The 20,263-nt window shown below is 22.2% G+C and overlaps 4 protein-coding genes across 4 annotated transcripts; 2 read left to right on the forward strand and 2 right to left on the reverse strand.

Moving 5' to 3' along the window:
- Nucleotides 1–3,253: 3,253 nt before the first annotated feature.
- Nucleotides 3,254–10,771, forward strand: PVVCY_1102810 (eukaryotic translation initiation factor 2-alpha kinase, putative; the record flags this gene model as incomplete). Its single annotated transcript, XM_037634548.1, has 1 exon — nt 3,254–10,771. One exon carries the CDS (start codon nt 3,254–3,256, stop codon nt 10,769–10,771), a length of 7,518 nt encoding a protein of 2,505 aa, XP_037490639.1.
- Nucleotides 10,772–11,922: 1,151 nt separating this feature from the next.
- On the reverse strand, nt 11,923–14,306 carry PVVCY_1102820 (choline/ethanolaminephosphotransferase, putative; the record flags this gene model as incomplete). The annotated part of the gene is made up of 12 exons (XM_008626096.1): nt 11,923–12,165; nt 12,261–12,355; nt 12,462–12,518; nt 12,634–12,707; nt 12,831–12,899; nt 12,992–13,080; nt 13,187–13,258; nt 13,378–13,416; nt 13,517–13,579; nt 13,678–13,773; nt 13,871–14,011; nt 14,172–14,306. The coding sequence occupies 12 exons, from the start codon at nt 14,304–14,306 to the stop codon at nt 11,923–11,925; spliced, it is 1,173 nt and encodes a 390-aa protein (XP_008624318.1).
- Nucleotides 14,307–16,376: 2,070 nt separating this feature from the next.
- On the forward strand, nt 16,377–18,390 carry PVVCY_1102830 (conserved Plasmodium protein, unknown function; the record flags this gene model as incomplete). Its single annotated transcript, XM_037634549.1, has 8 exons — nt 16,377–16,394; nt 16,724–16,826; nt 16,922–17,003; nt 17,129–17,328; nt 17,562–17,805; nt 17,978–18,052; nt 18,138–18,270; nt 18,385–18,390. The coding sequence occupies 8 exons, from the start codon at nt 16,377–16,379 to the stop codon at nt 18,388–18,390; spliced, it is 861 nt and encodes a 286-aa protein (XP_037490640.1).
- A 782-nt stretch (nt 18,391–19,172) lies between these two features.
- Nucleotides 19,173–20,081, reverse strand: PVVCY_1102840 (conserved Plasmodium protein, unknown function; the record flags this gene model as incomplete). Its single annotated transcript, XM_008626093.1, has 1 exon — nt 19,173–20,081. The coding sequence occupies one exon, from the start codon at nt 20,079–20,081 to the stop codon at nt 19,173–19,175; it is 909 nt and encodes a 302-aa protein (XP_008624315.1).
- Between the last annotated feature and the right edge of the window lie 182 nt (nt 20,082–20,263).

Here is a 20,263-nt window from a genome sequence, read left to right on the forward strand (position 1 = left end):
ATAAATATAACTAGCCAAAATGTATTAATATTTATAAAAATTCTTGCCTTTAATAAAAAAAAATAGTGATAAAATGGAATAAAATAAAGTTGCAAAGTAAAAAGGAAGTTGTATTTTTAAATGATAAAAAAAATATATATTATATATATGTGCATATATTTTTGTGTGGTATATTACCTCTTTATTACATTATAAAATTTAATTTGTAGAATGGGACATTTTTTGATCATCTACAATCTAATTTGTGTTATTTGGAAGAAATTATGAACAAACATTTTTTTATGAGCCATTAACAAAAATGCACATGCCCAGTAATATTTATTTTATTTTTTGTAATATTATTTTTTAAGGACATTTTAAATTGCTACCATATTTGAAATGTAAGTATTGTTTATGGAATTTATAATACCAACAAAAATAATGAAAAAACCAAATTTATGATATGCATATATATATAATTATATATGTGTGTCTAATTTATGTAAAAGTACCATTACTCTATATATTAATTAGCACGTTCCTAATTTAATAGTATACAACTTATTTTTTTAAACATTTTTTATATATAACTTCATGTCCTTTTTATTTGATAAAGCATATTTTATCAAGCATAATTTAAAATTATAGTGTAATATTTTGTCTGAAATATATGTTGGGTATTTTATGTTTGGTTGTTAAATTTATCAAATAAATGAAAGTCACAAAAAAGTATCATATAAAATATCAAAATTTAATCGTTTATTTTATGCTATAAATTATGCAAATGCCAGCATGCCCTCATTTCAAGTTTAGTTGATAATTTTATAGTAACATTTTATTTTAGAATCTAATTCCAAAAAAAAAATTCATATTTAATCTTTTATTTATTATTTTGTTTTTTTTAATTTTAAAGACCATTTTTATATGTATTTTTATGCAGAAATTTATATAAATCTTTAACAATAGTATAAAATATATGCTTTATTTCTGCATTATAAGGAAAAAAATGTTACAAATTATATTTTTGAGCATGTGGTATTTACAATCTAGATAATGTTTTTTTAATGAATATATAATTTTACCTTTTACACCATACAAAATAATTTGCAATATCCTGCAAATAATATAATGCATATATCCCATTAATATATAAATTTATCACTAAGAAAGGGTTAAGTAAAAATGAATATTATGATTAAAGTTATAATAATTTTTCATAAGTCTGTGAATTATTTTTCCCTTTAAATGAATCTAAATAAATTATTATTAGCATATATTATTCTTTAATATATGTACGTATAATATGGAGGAATTTCTTAATATGCGTTTCACTTATTTCCAATAAGCTACATCGGCTTCTTTATATATAACCGGTGAATAATTTATTAAATTAAGTCTAAGAAGATTTATTTTTTCGATTTCATATATACATGCTTTTAAAATGGCATGTATTAAAATAATATTATGTGTGATGCTTAAAAAAAACTCGATTCTTTGAATTTTATTACGAATAAATATTTATTGTTGTATTATGTATAAGCTACAAAATGGCATATACACGATTGGCAATGAATGATGCCCTTTATAATTTTTTAAATGTTATCACACATATATTATTTATAGCATTTTGTTTCAATGTTTAATAGCACATTCAAAGAAATTAATAAGCATATAAGGAAAGTGTTTAAATAATATGTTGAATGCAATAAAAGATTAAAATGAATTATTTACCAAAGATGGTTATATTTGTTTGAACTAAAATAACCATCTGTGGTAGCGCATGGTAGGTACAACTTCTCATATATTATGTTTTGTCTTTTCATTTTTTCAGTTTGGAACATTATATGTGATATTTCTCTCTATAAATATAAAGCTTACATATGTATATGCAATATAATGCCCTATGTATGAATATATTATGCCATACAACAATATTATGTGGTATAATTTGTACAAATATTATGGGGTGCAAGCAGCATCAAAATTTTTTTTAAATATTTAAAAAAAAATCTTTGTATATACCTATGCAATTTTGTTTTCTTCGAATATTTATATAGTTTTTATCAAAAAAGTATATTAATATATACTTTCAGCTGTAATGCATATGTAATAATATTTCATCCATTTTCAATTGTCTCAATAAGTAAATATATAATAATGCACATGGGAAGAGCTTGTTATTAAATGCTACTTTAGTGAATTTTTATTGTAAAGATAATTTAATCAAATAACTTAAATAGATTATTTTCCATTTAATTAAAAAAAAGAAACAATAATAAATAATAAAAATTCGTAAACAATAAAAGGCTTTATTATGAAGATACGGAAAAATAAATATAAAGAGCACGAAAAAAAGTATATATATATATAATAATATTTGTGCATACATTTATTTATATATGAATAAATATGCTTATCTTAATTTAATTATTGTAATGTGGAAATAAATTTAGTTTAATTTTTTTTTCAATATTTTGCATAAGATTTACATTGCTAAATATTTTTGTTTGAATTTTTATATTGCTTTATAATATATAATATATTTATATATAAAGCATTATTAGATCCTTTACAAACCAATATATTTAAATTAAACATTGATAATTATTTAAATTATTATTATTAATATCATTTGTTTCTGTTATATCACCTATGTTGTGTTAAGAAACATTTACATTTTTTCATTCAAAATGATTATGTGATAATGATGATAATAATAAGCATTTTAATAGAAAGCTAAATAATTTTTAGCAAATTAATATATTATCAAGCGGAAATGAAATAAAAAAAATATATTCAACTATAAAATCTCGTTTTATACAAATCCGCTATAAATATTACTTTACAATTGGAAGGTATTTATAAACAATTATTAATAATCATAGATTAAGGAATACTTGAAATATATAAAAAAATCAAAAAGGGAACTAGGGTAAATAAAGCATATTTATTAAGTGTTAAAAATATTGTGTGAATAAATAATTTGATATAAAAAATACAATATTTGTAATATTACTAAATATATAATCAAGAAGCTAGCGCAATAATTAATATTATCATACTTAATTCAGCAAAATTAGTAATTATATATGGATAATTGGATGATAATATAAGAAAGAGTGATTTGTTTTTGACGACAATTAATTTGTAATTTGCCTACACCTTCAGAGTATATATACATATATATCATATTTGTAAATATAACTTTTTGTTTTTTACATGGGAACATTTACCTTATATTTGGAAGAAGGATAACATAAGAAAAACCATTAATATGTATAATAAGGGAATAAATATTTGCTTTAATGAAGATAATAAGTGTATTATACTTTTACATATAATATTTAATAAATGTATAATTAGCTTCGTTGTTTCACATGTATTAGCAGAAAGAAAAATATGTTTCCTAAATCGTATAAAAAATAGTAAAATATTTAGAAGGTTTGGAAATATCAATAATCATAGAAGAAATCATGTGAAAGAGAATTATAAATTTATAGGGAGAATAAATAAAGGTAAAAAGAAAGGAAATAAGTGTAGAATAAAGTTACATGAATTTTATGAATGCGCAAAATCATACATTTTAAAACAATTTAAATGGGTATTAAATAAATCAAAGTATATTTATTTTAATATAATATATCATTTAAAAAATGCCTTTTTTGTGGAATATACACAAAGAGAGTATTTGCCACAATATATTGAAAATTATATTATTAATACTATACCAAAACACATTCAAAACTTTAATCCTATAAAATGGTCTTATAATAACAATGAATACGCTACAATAAATAATTTAAACTTTACAAAATATAAAAATAAATATGAAAAGCAATACGATATAGAAATGGAAGAAGATACAAACTATAAAGGCGCAGATGATATTTTTTATAACAGTTATAATTGTTGTAATAATAATAGTAAATGTGATGATAAAATCGAAAAAAATACAATAGACAAAAACATAGAAAATAAGTGTAACATAAAAGAATATGATAAAAAAAATAAAAATATATTATTTCCTATTGAAGAAGAATTTAAAAAAATTATTCAAATAGAAAATAATATCGAAAGAAATTATATGGTTCCAAACGAATCCAATAAAAATATTTTATATAACTTAAAAAATATTCTTGAAAAAATTCGAAATATAGAAGCAATATCAAATATAAATAATTATATTGATGTAAAAAATACAATAGAAAGTTATAAATTCAATCCTGCCAAGTGTAAAAAAATATCACATGAGGATAAGTACTTTCGTAATAAATCAAAATTGTGTTTATCTTGCTTTCATAATATAATTCATAAAATAATATATTATAGTAAAATGGAGAATATAAGTTTTTCAGATATGTATAAACAGTTATTAACTACTTATAATAACACTTCTTGTGAATATTGCAATCGAATAAATAACGCTATAAATGGCAATAACAATTTTTTAGCCTTATACAATGACGACAATGCATATAATTGGGAATATCGTGAAAAAAATAAATTTGAAGCTTTAGAAAACGAAATTCAACGTTGGAATTTTAATTCGTCGTATGGTAATAATTTTCCACATATGCAAACAAATAGTAAAAAATATAGAAGAATTTTAAACGAAGAAAACGAAAAAACATTTAATAATATCGTAGGAAGAAATGAGATGGAAAATGATGATGATTTCGATGTATATAGTGATATTGGGGAATATATGCTGGATGAAAACGATATAGAGGGCGACATAGAGGAGGAGGTAGAAAAACGAGGAAAATATCAAAATTTAAATAATATGGGCTTCAATAATGTATATAAGAAATATAACCAGTTAAAAGATGATAATATAATTATTTTTAACAAGAATAATATGCATAACAGTTTATATAACAATGGGTTCAATGATTCAAATTTAGAGAAAAATAATATTTTATTTCCCTATGAAAAGTACAACAATTTAGATAAAAACGAACTGAACTTAGCAAAATATTCTCAAAATAAGCAATTTTATGGTCAATATAAATATGATGGATCGATATATAAACATGATTTAATAGTACTTGATACATCAGGATATATATATAAAGTATCAACAGATGGAACATATCATTGGAAATATAGAATTGTAAAAAATATACAAGACTACATAAATTATGAAGAAGAAACTAAAACAGAAAAGTATTATAATACATTAAAAAATAATAATGGAAAAATTAACATGGGATACAACGATATTTTAAGAAACAATGATTATGAGCAAATTACAGAAAAGGATGATATTGATAAGAAGAAAAATTATAGTTATGAAAAATCTAAAAAAAAAAGTAAAAATAAAAATGCAATGAAAAGGTTACTTTCAGATTATAGTGGCGATTTATTTTATGTTGATGAAAATAATGAAGCAATTCCAATAAATATAAATATTAAAGATGTTGTTAATAATTCCCCTTTTAAATCAACACTGTTTCCAAATATATTATTTATTGGATCTAGGCAATCAAGCATAATTAATTTAGATTTTGATACAGGACACGTAGTAAAAAAATATGATGAAAATTATGATGATTTGGTAAAAGAAAATCAAAAAGCTTTACCAAATAAGCACGATCAATTCATTAAAAAAAATTCTAATATATTGCATGATGAATTAGAAAAATATTCGGATCATTCTATAGATATAAATGATGAGAATTATTATGTTGATGAGGATTATAATGCCATAGATGACGACTATATTGAAAATAATCTGCAACTTGAGTATATAGATTTATACGATGATGAAATTGAAACAGAAAATAATAATGGCAGAAATAATTTTTTCCTTATTGATGAGGAAGGGAGAATAGAAGAACAGTCACCAAATAATGGAGACAAAATAAATGCATATGATGGTTCTAACATGCTAGATGAATGTGGAACAGAAAACTGTTTAAACGACCACTCAAAAGAAGAAAGCGAAATTGTTAATAATAAATTTAGTAAAAACATCAGAGATAAACTACTAATCCAAAGAACAAAAATAAAGAATAAAAGACTCTTTTTAATGAAAAACTGGTATAAGAATATTAGCAACAATAATTTATTAAATGTAAATTCAAGCTATTTAGGAATAAACCAAAAGGAAAGAAATAACAAAAATATAGAAAAGGGAAATAAAAAAAGAAAAATTCCAAAAAGACAACTACAAATTAGTCTTGTTAAATGGGTTATAAAAGCAGTCGATGAAACATCTTTGAAACAAAAATGGGTAACAAGTTGGGTTGATGTTGGATCGATATTTATCGCTGATAGTAATAAACAAGATTTATCATATATTAATTCATTAATTGATATTGATGGCAATAAATTAATATTGAGAGGATTAGAAAACAATAAAGTAAGCAAGCCATATAATAATAGCATTTCCAAAAATATAGAAGATGCTGAAAGAAACGAACTTGAATTTGCGTCCGAGAATTATAAAAACGATATACCGAATGAAATTGATGAAAAAAATAACAAAATGGAGAACAATGCGAATAAATTAAATCCGAATATTAAATCTAAAATTTTTATTTTTTCAAAAGAAATATCATCTGTATTTGCATTGCAATATAAAAGTAAAACTAATATATTCACATTAGATGCAATAGTAAAACAAAATGAAAATTTTTTTCCTGAATACAATAGTATTAAACCTTACTCATATAATCTTCTTAATTTAAAAAATAATAACGATGCGCTTCTTTTGCCATTTTCTTCATCTAATGACTATTTAAATAATAATGATAAACAAAATCTTCCGTGGAATTTCAATTATGATGAAAATGACCCAAATGCCAATAATAGCATTGCTTTTCAAAATTACAATAATTTTATTGCTCATCGATTAAACAATATATCAATTAATATAACGTCAATCGAAAAGGATTTAAGATATTTATTATTAAGTATTATATTCGCTTTTGATAAGCATAAAAAAATTCCCATGAATTATTTATTTCAAATGAAAACATTATTACATGAATATCAACAAACAAAACAAAAATTTATGATATGTTTACGAGGATTAAATCATGATAAAAATATAAATATATTTTCAAACCATAATGATATTAGAGATATTGATACAAAACATTATGAATATGATGATTATGATTATATAAACGAAGATATGAATGAGATTGATGAGCCTATACACATTTGTGAATATACAAATAAATTTATCGATTTATCATTTGAAGGAAAAGAAAAATGTATTGATTATTGTTCTATGCTTAATATATGGGATAAAATATTTAATAATTATACAAATCACGAAGATTGTTTATTATTATCAAATTTATATAGAATATTGAATAGTACATATCCCCTTACTACCAAAGACTTTACTCGCATAATTGATGGAATATTTCAAAAGGATGAAAGAATGTTAATAAAAAGAAGAAAAAGATCAAATGGACGTTCAAGAAATAATGATTTGACCGAATTTTCATTCTCAAAACATAAAAAAAGTTGGTATTGGAATATTTTTTATGCAATCGCCTTAGTGATTGCAATTCCATTTGTATTTATTTATAGACTATTTAAAAAGCAAGAAGATAATAGGAATCATAATAAAGCAATTATGAGAAAGAAAAAAATTACAGATTATGATGAAGATAGTAATGATGCATATGATGAATTATTAAATATTGATAACATTTTATTAAAAAGAAACAAACGTAAATTGGCAAATATATTAAAGGAAAACGGTATATCGAGTTTAACTAAAGCAGGACTAGAAATGTTTATGACAAAAAATTTGAAAAAAGCACAAGATTTAGAGCATCTAACTTTAGTAGATATATTAGCTAGGCATGCACGAGATTCAGATAGTGACAGTAATTTTTATGATATTCATGATGGTAAATATAATTTATACCCACATTATTATTCTGGTCAAGAATCAAAATATAGCTTGCCAAATATGCATTATATAGATTTAAACAAATCGCATTCAGGAGATACTAATAAATATGATTTGGATGGGAACAATATGTTTTATATGCATAGAAGACGAGCTGCTTCACAAGATGTTACATATAAGCAATCATTTATAGTAAAGAAAAGGATTAGAAGTAATTATAAAATAGGAAACAAATATAATAAACGAAATTATACAGATTATGAAAAGGATAAAAAGAATAGTTCTATAAAAGAAAAAAGTATCAATGAAAAGGCTTTTGATAAAAGTGATTTTATAAACTTTTTAAAAAATTATAATAAAAAATTTATGAAAAAAAATCCATTTGTAGATCATCTTATGAAAACTAATAAAACAGACATATACAACGAATTTAATAATAATAAGGAAAAAGCTAAAAATTTATATAATGAAAAATTTAATTTTAATAGTGCGGATGAAGAAAATAAGAGCCCTTATTCAAAAAAATATTCAGATGAAAAAAAAAATAAGAGTAAGTTTTCGAAATATATCGAAAGCGCAGAAAGCGATAATAATGATAATATTAATGGAAATATGAACGTCGGAAATCATTTTAATAATGATAAAGTGAGTAATAAAGGTTCCAGTGCAAGAAATATATCAATCATTCAAACATCGCATATTCCTTATGATGCCCCATTAGCCGATTTTTTAGAAAATGGCAGATTTATGAGAACTTTTCAAAATATATCATTAATAGGGCAAGGAGGATTTGGATCAGTGTATAAAGTATCACATAGACTTGAACCAGGGTCACCAACATATGCTCTTAAATTTATATATTTAAAAGTAAGCTCATTGGATAATGTTAGCTCAAGAAGATATTTTCGTGAAATTGCTGCAAATAGAGATATATACAGTAAACATGTAGTTAGATATTACACATGGTGGTGTGAAGAACCTCAATTTTTACCAATGGATATAATTCCAAAAGAAATTCAAAATACACTTAAAAAAAATAAAGATCCTTTTAAAAAAGTTTGTAATAAAAATAAAAAAGATGATGATTATTCTAGTGATTGCACAGCATCTTCAGGTGAAAATAATAAATTTGATTTAAAAAATTATAAAAAAGTAATAACAAAAAAAAATTCTCTAAAATTAAAATTTTATAGTGATAATGAAACGCCATATAATAAAAGAAAAGATAATACTCAGAAAAATGAATTTTTAAATGATAAAAATTTATCAGATAATATATATATAATCGAAAATAATAAAAAGAAGAAAAAAAAAAAAAAAAAAAAAAAAAAAATTATATATAAGGAAAAAAAAAAAGGAAATATCGACATAAATTGTGAAGCCAATAAATATAGTACATTTTATGAACGAAATAATCCAAATAATTTCAGTTCTGGTTTTCAAGAATATGATCCTTTTGGATATGGATATTTAAGTGAAAACGAAAGAGATTTAATTGTTTTTGCGGATAATGACGAATCAAATGTGTCTACCCACTCAAAAAAAAATGATAGTAATGAGCGAAAATCTGCGAATAACCAAAATGAAATTTGTATTACAGGGGACGATATCAACAAAAATGACAATGCCATACATGATGATAGTAATATTTTGGTTTGCCAAAAATCCGATAAAAATTCAATGACTATAAAAAACATACCGGGTAGCACTACTAATGGCACATTAAATAGAGATACTATAAATGACGAAACAAGAACACGAGGAACCAATAACAATCCGAAGGACTCTAATGATTATAATATCGATACAATAATTAAGCAAAAAGGTGAATCATTCGCTTTAGGGGAAAAGGCTCCTAATAATAAATATAAAAAGGATGGTCTGGGCATTATTAATACAAATAGAAAATTAATTGAAGAAAACATTAAGAAAGAGAAAGGCCAAGAGAAGGAAAAAAACAAATTAAAGATGAATGGTGAATTAGAGAAAAAGGAAAATGCTAATAAAATAAAATATTATAAGAAAAAAAATGTAGGCCCAGAATTTTCAATTGTTTTGTTATTACAAATGGAATTTTGTAAAGGACTTACATTACGTAGATGGCTAGATAGACCATCAAGAAGTGATAAGCCTTTGCATTTTACATATGGAGATAAAAATACAAACCATCCTTTGGAATTTGATTTATTTAAACAGCTAATTAAAGGACTAAAAGATATTCATTCAACTTGCTTTATTCATAGAGATCTAAAACCAGAAAACATATTTGTAGATTTAGATACTTATATATTAAAAATAGGAGATCTAGGATTAGTACGATTTATAGAAGAAAAAAAAAGAGAAAACGATTTAAGTAATATAGATAACTTTAAAGATAATATATATACAGAAATAAATCACAACACTATAACTAGTCAAATTTCAATGAAAGGGCAAATTATAGGAACCCCTGGATATACAGCACCTGAAGGAGGGGCTTTATGCGACGAAAAAGCAGATATTTATAGTGCAGCTTTAATACTACTAGAGTTATTATGCCCACGTTTTAATACAATAATGGAAAGATATAAAACATTAAATGATTTTCGAAATTATTATACTGTGCCTGACTATGTTAAGATTCATTTAAATCCTTGGTATATCTTGATGTTACAAATGTCTAAACCTAATCCAGCTGATAGGCCATCGGCAGCAGATTTATATAATAAAATAAAGGTACTACTAGATCCGCATTTGACAGATTTTACTTTTAGCTTTAATGATATAAATAATGATGATCTCGAATATACAGGAAGCCGTAATGTAATAAATTCTACCAGCATCAATGCTGATATTAAGGAAAACATTAATCAAAACAATTTAGTGGATGATAAAGATAATAATATTATTATTAGTGGAAACGAGGCTGATCATTAACATCATGGTGTGATGATAATGATGCTTATAAAACGAAAAAAAGCATATGCCTTCATTAAAAATATTGGCATTTATAGTAATCTTAATAATTAAAATATGCTGTATTTGAAATATTTAATTACCTTTAAATATTTCGTTTTAATTGCTATGTACATATGTATTATAGCACATTTTGTTTTTATTTCGAATTTTTAATTGTTACATACATGCATAACTTATTACAACACCATTTCTATATTTCGTTTATTTATTATATTTTGTTATTTATTAACTTATTTTATTTAATACTATTTTAATAATTTTTTTACCCTTTGCGCTTTTTTTTATGAATTTTGCATTCCCTTTAAATTTCTTTCTTCATCTATTTATAATTTTTTTAATTTATTTATTATTAAGACACCTTAATTTATTTTACTTTGCGTATATTTACCTACCTTTGTGCATATTATTATTTACAATTTGAATATTCATTTTCACAGTTACATAAAAATATCATATATGCTTGTTTTTATTTTTTCTCATTTAATTTATATATGATTAAACTATTTCATAGCGATGCATATTTTATCCGTCGTTATAATACATACATGGTTATCATTTAATGTTATTGTGAATAGCATTAATTGTTACCTTTTTATTTTTTTTATTATCAAATTAAAAAACTCATTAAAGTTTCTGTATAGCAATATACAGAAATTTATTAATTTATTAAACAATACAACGCAAATAAACTTTGCTGTGGTGTTTAATTTAACACCATTTTTGAATCATTTATTATTATTTATCATCTTTAATACATTTTATACTATACACAAAGTTTCAGATATACATATTAAAAAAAATGAAATTCCAATATTTCCATAAAGGATATGAGTAATATAAAATAATTCACATATTGCGTAAAAACATGCTCTTTTTTCCTTTTTTTGTTTTTAATTACATATTAACTTGTATTAATGATAAAATTGTGAAAATCGTCAAAAAAAAGTAAGGAAAAAACAAATAAGATAATACGAAAGATAAAAATTAAAAAATTATATATATATATAACATATGCTATAAAAATTTGTTAAGGTTCAAAACATAAAATAGCACAAATTTGAAACATGTATGTAATTGGTATAATTATGAAATATCTTGTTATCTGTCATTTATTTTTTTTTTCTTTTAAGAAATAAGAAAGTAATACCAAGCTCTTTGCAAATGTTTGTTATTAAAGTGTATGAATAGTCAAATAAGTAAAATATTGCAAATCCTAACATGTAATATAATATATTGGCTTCGGAAAATGCTGAAGAATTTAAGAATTTTAGTTTCATTGTTCTTTTGACGAATAAGAGAGCCAAGAAAATGTAATAGACGATTATTGGAATTGGAACATATGGCATTTTAATCTGAAAAAAAATAATATAAACATAAATATATAGTATTTGTGCTTTTATTTACAATTGTTATAATGAATTCCGAATAAATAGTAGTTCATAATTACCTTTAAAAGTGTGGATAAATTCATGTGTAATGTGTAAAAGGCTGAGTATATGGCGAAGATTAAGAAGCATATCAATTCATTTTTTGGGGTTGTGGCTATAAAAAAAAAAAATTAAAAAAGTTATGATGATAATTTTATAAAAATATATCTAATATTTATTATCATAAACCATGTAATTTCGTATTATGTTTTATTAATTACTTGTTCTATAGAAATAATATTCTGATATGAGAAATCCAATATATAATGCTAAGAGTACTGTAAAAAAACAAAGAAAGAAAAATATATAGTAATGCGTATTAGGAAAATGCCAAAATGTTTATTTCTTCAATTAATATTAAAATTTATAAATATCATATATTTTTAATCTTACATGATGCTTCTTTTTTCTTTTTCTTGGCGTTCATAATTCCTTTATATATGAAATTAGCAGTGGTTGGTGCAATACTAACAAATTAGAAAAATATGGATAAATTTAATTATAATTAATAATATAAATGATAAGAAAAGATAATATATGAGCTATATTAATTTCATACATCAGTATTCATATTTTTTTTTTATTCTTACAGTATGAAGGATGAAATAATCAATATGGTAGATAATGGTAAACTTAATAAGGAATATCCAAAAAAGGAACTGAAAATTAAAATAAAATTTTAAAATAATTGATGTTTTATTATTTTTTAGAAATATGATTTTTCTTATATTTTATATTTTAATATGCATACTGTATCTTGGCTGGAATTATATTTTTAAAGGTTAATCTTTGATATATTCCTGGTCCTTTTAATCCTCTAAAAACGCATAATGCTATTCCCTAAAATAAAAATAGTATATGCACAAATATTTTAATAAATAATGTTCCATATTTTCTGTGTTTTTTTATCCGTTTTATTTATTTTTTTTGTGTTTATTCCACTTACAGCAAGGTTGATTTCAGTTACTCCAAAAGGTCCATCGGCTGTGTTGTAGGTTTTTGTATAATGTTCTAACCACTGAAAAAAAATAAAACATTTATTATAAATATATCGAATATCCTTATGCACATATATATATTATATATATAGAAAGTGAAAAATTAAAATATATGCAAATACTTATAACTCATTCTTACCGATAAAAGATAGGGTAATAATTGAACATATGCAACAATCTATAAAAGAAAGAGGTTTGAAATCATCGAAATATATTTTTGTCAATCACAAAAGTTATTTTTTAATTATTTTATATAATTCTCTGAATTTCAAAATTACCCAAAATGCTACCCATCCCTTGGTTAAACCAATAGTTTTAACACCAATCATAATAAATAAGCACTGTAAAATGGGAAAAAATAATAAAATTAATTTAAAATAAGCGATACATATTATAGAATAAATAAAATATGTATATTTGATTTAAAAAGAATACGTACTGAAGTAATTGCGTCACATCCATGATCAAAAAGTTGTCCTAATGCAGAGCTTGTGTTTGTTCTTCTTGCTTGTTTTCCATCAATAGCATCAAAAGTCTATAATAGAAAAAATTGATACAAAATGAATATAACAAAATTATATAGCATATAAATATAAGATAAAAATTAATAAAATAATTTGAAAAAAACTTACCGAATATAAAAATAATAAGATTCCCATATATATATATACGTGATCATACTTCTTATTGTTTATGTCAAACATATACATGAGAAAGAATGCCAAAGTTGAGCATATGAATCCTAGCAATGTCAATAGGTTGGCCGTTACGGACTGTAGAAAGGAGGCAAAAAATTATATATGTATGCATGAAAATAATCATTTAATATACCACCAAAACAATTATAATAGAGACATAAGAAATATATGCAGATCAAAAAATAAATATCGAACATACAATATACAAAATAATTAATATATATATGATGCTTACTTTGGGAATTAGTTTGACGCAAAAATTCCAATATGGTTCGCATATTTTCTCGAATATAGAGTGATCCCCCCTCTTATACGAGTAAGATTTACAATTGGAGTAGGCACTTTTGTTTAATTTGAAAATAATCCCCATTTTTCATTAAAGTATGTTTAGTTAAATAAATTAAAAAAATATATATATTTATTTATAATAGTTTTGATATGTTAGTATGTCCTCACAACTTGTATTTCGCCATTAACATATGAATTTTATTAATATTGAACTAATGATAAAAATATAATTTAATAATTTATGAAAATTATATCATCATATATTTTTTTCTCCTAATTTTTTTTTATATTAATAAAAAATAAAAAAGGGTATTGTTCTAGAAAATTTAATCTTAAAACTAATAAAATGTCAAATAGTAAAAAAAAATAGAATAAATAAATTATTATAAAATATTTAACAAAATGATATTATATATATATTATTTATAATATAAAATATAAATAAACAAACAATTTGGGCACAATAAATAAGCATTACGAATTTTTTTTTTTACATATTGCTAAATTAAAAAAAAATATCTTTGAAGTTTGCATTATTTATATAAATACGTATAAATGAAAAATTTTCTCGCGTAATAATATATATTATATATATAATGTTATTTGCTTATATATAAATTTATATATGCATATATATTCATGCATTTATAATAAAATATAATTTTAAAAAAAAATTATTAATGTTCATTATTTAAAATTTTTTAAAACCCATATATGATGCATTTATGAAAATGTATACATAAATAATATTACAACTATGTTTTTATTATTTACTATTTTATTTACTATAGTTTTTATTATGGCTATTTTGTTATTTAGCTATATCATTTATTTTATATTTTTCTTATGATATAATTGTATGTATGAACTTAATATTTTATTTGTTTATTTTATTATCTGAACCGTTTATCTAAAAAATTGCATTGTTTTTTTATATTTTTGTGATTTAATCGAATTTTTCAATATTATTATGTATGTTTACCTATTTTTATTAGGTAGATGTTTTCTATTATGATAATTTCTACGAAAATTATTATATTATGATGATTTTTTAAAAGGTTTTCATAAAGACCCAATAATTATATTATAATTGTTTATGATTATTTGGTTGCAAAATAGAACGTTACGGTTTTTTTAATAAGAAGGGGATATTTTATACATTATTATTACGATTTTATTTTTTTGTAAATAATTTATTCAACTTTATTAATGGGTAGTATATTAGGATTCTATTTTTTTTTTCTGATTTATAAATAGTTATTAAATTGTTCATACATTATTTCAATTATAACAATTTATTATATATTAAAAATAAGAAATAATGATATAATTGTGGTCTTATTAATAATAATAATATAATAGGTGGCATGCACTGACTCACTTTAGTTAAATAATTCGTAATGGGTAGTTAATCTAAAGTTATGCTATTATAGACATTTCTTTATGTCCTTTTTACTTTTAGTCTATTTCTTATGATATCTCTTATCATGTGTTTTTTGTTTTATTGTATTTTTCGCATTAAACTAAACTATTTATGCATATAAGACTAATCTTTAATTCGGTTTTCTTCTAAACTTTATACATTATTTTTTTTTCACAAACAAATTAAAATAAAAAAAATAATAATAATATGCTATTTTCGAGGTAAAGCTTTAAAAAGTTACAATTTATAAAAAATATATTATTAAAAAAAATGAAAACTATAAATATCACAATTCATAAGCATTATTAAAATAAAATATGTATATATAAATAATTTTTTGTTTCTTTCCTTCGCTATATGTGCGATCATAATTAAGTAAAAACATATTTTCTTAGTGTATAGCATATACTTAAGGTTAGCGAATTAAATTGAAACGTGAAAATAAAATGCATTGTTATTAATGCTGGCTTTTGGTAGGTACAATTATTTAACTAATAACATGCATATGCATATAATATAAGGATAATATGAAAAAATATATATTTAGATATAAATCGGTATATTTTTACTTGTTTAAGTTTTCATAAATTATTATAGTATTATAAAAAAAATGAATAGCAAAGTCTCCTTTCGTTCTTATATAATTTTAAATTTACCTTATTTATTTTATTTCCTGAGTAATATAATTAAAATATCCTTTAAAGGGCCATATACTTTAAGTATACTAAAATGTTTTATAAAGAATTGGTATGTTTGTATGTATGAATACATACACCTATTGATAAAAAGACAACATTATTTATAATTCATTACCTTCTTTTCAATTGCTTATGACATGTCTATATAATTTATTATTTAACAAATGTAATTAACTGGCTTAGACAGCTCAAAATAAGCAATATTCAGTTTCTCATAATAAATAAATAATGTTTTATATATATAATTTCATATGTCTTGATTTTTTTTCTGTCTTTATATATTTTGTATTTACATGTGAGAGCGAATAATATATTTGTTTATGAATTTTCATATTTTATGTACTATATATTGATATATATATTATAATATGCATGCAGATCGATTGTAACTGTGACCAAAATCAAAAAAATGTAGAAAGAAATTCTTTTGGAATATATATCCGATTATTGTATTGTTTATTTTCTGTGGCATCGCTGATTGGTATTTAATATAACCACATATATATAGTATAATCGATATGATTCGTGATATCACACTTCCCATTTATTTATTTTATTTCCAAAATTTTAATATAGGTTTTTCTTGTATAGCAAACGGGAGCAAAGGGATATTTTATTTGCTTTTTTCTTTTTGCCCTAGTTTCGTTTATCTTTATCTGTTAGAATATATATATATACAATTTTTCACTTTATTGCATTTATTAGTATAATTATATTTTTTAATTACAAATATATTTTTACTATAAGTTGCCCCCTTTTCATTTTCTGTGTTTTCAATTATAGATTCAAGAAGAAAATAAAGAAACGAATAAAATTTTCACATATTGTTGAAATGATATTATATGGAGCTATATTATCTATTGTTTTTGCAGGATTTATAGAATATATTTTCTCACTTTTATGTCTTTATTTTTGTCATACATGTTTTTTAAAAAATGTTAAGAACCCATATTCCTTTGCCTGTTCAATAATAATGCTATTATGTATAAAAAAAAACTATTAAAATTATTAATACGTAAATGCACATAAATTGTGATTCTCCTATTTTTGCATGTGTATATATATTATTTATTAGTTTTAATATTATAATTTGCATAGAATATAACTATACATACCTATATTGTGTGAAGATATATGATTGCAAGGAAAGTAACAAAATTTCCATTAATATAGATTCGTCACATATATGTGTACATTGTCATGAATTTTTTTACAGACTTTTTTTTGGGGGTAGCATATGTAGAAGAATTTTCAAAAATTTGTCCAATATTTTTTATCAATGCTAATTCAATAGTAAATGAAAATGAATACACAGAACTGCCTATTATTGAAAATCACAATTTTAAGAATGATATAGCATATGAAGACAATGAAAATAATAATAAATTTAATAAGTTTAAATATATTTATGTAGATGATAAATTCGAATATATATTTTTTTCTTTGTGCTCTTCAGCAGGGTTATATTTTCATATAATATAAATTAAATGCTTATTTATATTATTTAATTAAATTTTTTTCATATTTTTTATTATTGTTGTATGGTTGTATTCAATTATTATATATTTTGTGAACATTTATTTTACATTTGAAGTCGATACATAGTCTTTTATATGGTATATTGATTAATAGATTTTCGAGCACAGAAAACCTAGTTTATTTTACATTAACATCAGAACAAAATATTTTGACAATTATAATACTAAGGTAACCATAAACCATCAATAGTACCAACTGTTTTTACTCAAGATGTTACTAATCTAATATTTATTATTTTACTATTTTTACACAGGAATATAATTTGTGTCCTATTACACATGTCATGTTCAGGAATAGCATCCTACAACATTATAAACAATCGAAATAATGAAAATAGAAAAGGTATATATAAAAAAAGGAATTGTAAATGCATATCGAGCAAATTTGTAAGAATATATATGTCCATATACACCATTTTACATATTTATTATTTAAGTATTAATAAAATAAATAGTAATGGAGACAACATAATTTTTAATATAACTCTTTATGCTTTTCAGGCATGATTCAAAGCATATTATCGATATTGAGACCATTATTTTTATCGTCATTATTTCATGCCATATATGACTATTCCATATATTACAGTTCATTAAATATCCCTGAATATCAAATCTCATTTTTTAAAGCGTTGTTTATGTACTCTTTTTTGTCAATGATATTTATATTTTTCGTTATAATTAAAGGAATTGTTTGATGTTTATATGTTTCTTATTTTTTTATTGCTATACCATCTAATTAATCATTTTTTTATTAAAAATATAAATAATGTATTCGCATCTCCATTTGAATTCAATATGTTGTATTAAACAAAAAATTTATATTATTAATTTGAATATTTACAAATAAATATTTATTGAAAATTTTTCGAACTTTTTGCATGGGTTCCCTTCCCTTTTTATGGTACTCTATGATACATATATTAATAAGGAATTTGGAGAAATCCATAAAATCGTTAATAAGATGAATGAAATGACGATTAAATTAAAAAAATACAAAGAATAAAAGATGTCTATATGGTATTTAACAGGTGCGTTTGAATAATGTAAAATGAAAATATCGGTGTGTATATGGATATATATACATTGGTATGTATATAATATAGATATGTAATATTTGCATATGTAAAAAAGCACAATAAAATGTTGAAATTTTTTTATGGAAATTTAATTAAAAGGTAAAATAAATAAGCAGCAAGTTGGAGAATTAAAGTGAAATTAAAATCCGGTGGAAAACGAAGTTATTGTTTTTATCTTAATAATGTATATGTATGTGGATATACATAGATTTATTGATTAAATTTAAGATCAGTAATGATGATGAGGACGGTCCAATTCCCTGAGGATTCAAATTGCCCCAATTTGAGTGCAAACCAACATTTATTATCGGGTACAATAAATTTAAAAATGCCAATATCATCTTTATTATTTCGGCATTCATTAAGAATATTTAAAGCTTTTGTTAATGTTTTAATATATACCACCTTTTTCAAATCGGGATTATCGTTATTTTTATATGTTTCACCTATATTTTTTTTTTTTTTGGTGTCTATTACATTTTTTAAAACATAATTATTTTTTAATGTAGTTACATTTTTTGTAGTTATCGAATCCATAAGAAAAATAATATCACAGTTTTTATTTACAATTTCAAATATTAATTCAATTTTATCTGAATAAAACTTGGAATAAGTATTTAAAATTTTACAACATTTTTTTAATTTGCAATTAATATATATGGAATTTTTATGCATTTTTATATCTGGAAATTTGGTTAATGATGGATTAATAATTTCTACTCCACATTCATATTTTTTAAAAGCATCTGTAACATTACAATGATGTTTAAATAATAATATGCAAATTCCATTCTTTTCAAATAAATCAATTGTAATTTTTGTATTTTTAGATATATTCTTAAAAATATCATATATTTGATATATATATACCAGTATAATTATTTCATTGTTCGAATTGCTTTTTAAAATAAAATTTTCATAAAATAAATCATTCATACTAATTTTTATCAATATTTCTACATGCCTCTTTTCATTGCCAAAAATTAATAAATATTTTTCCGAAAACTTAAAACACAAAAAAGAGGTTTCAATTGAAAAAGAACAGAATTCTTTAAGTCCTTTCAGTATATATGAAAAGTCATTTATACCGTCTTGTTTGAATTCCGCATGTAATTTCATTGTATCTTACGTATTCTTATAGAGGTGTACATATTATATGAGTGTTCTTCTGTTCGTTTATTTTCTATATACTTTTTTAAGTTAACTCCCCTTCCTCTTTTAAAGTTGCTTGGTTTTTACTACACCTCTCAAATTTTGAAGCTTATAATTTAAACTGTACACAATGTATTTGTATTTATGTC

The sequence above is a fragment of the Plasmodium vinckei genome (assembly GCF_900681995.1).
Source record: "Plasmodium vinckei vinckei genome assembly, chromosome: PVVCY_11".
NCBI classification, from domain to species: domain Eukaryota; phylum Apicomplexa; class Aconoidasida; order Haemosporida; family Plasmodiidae; genus Plasmodium; species Plasmodium vinckei.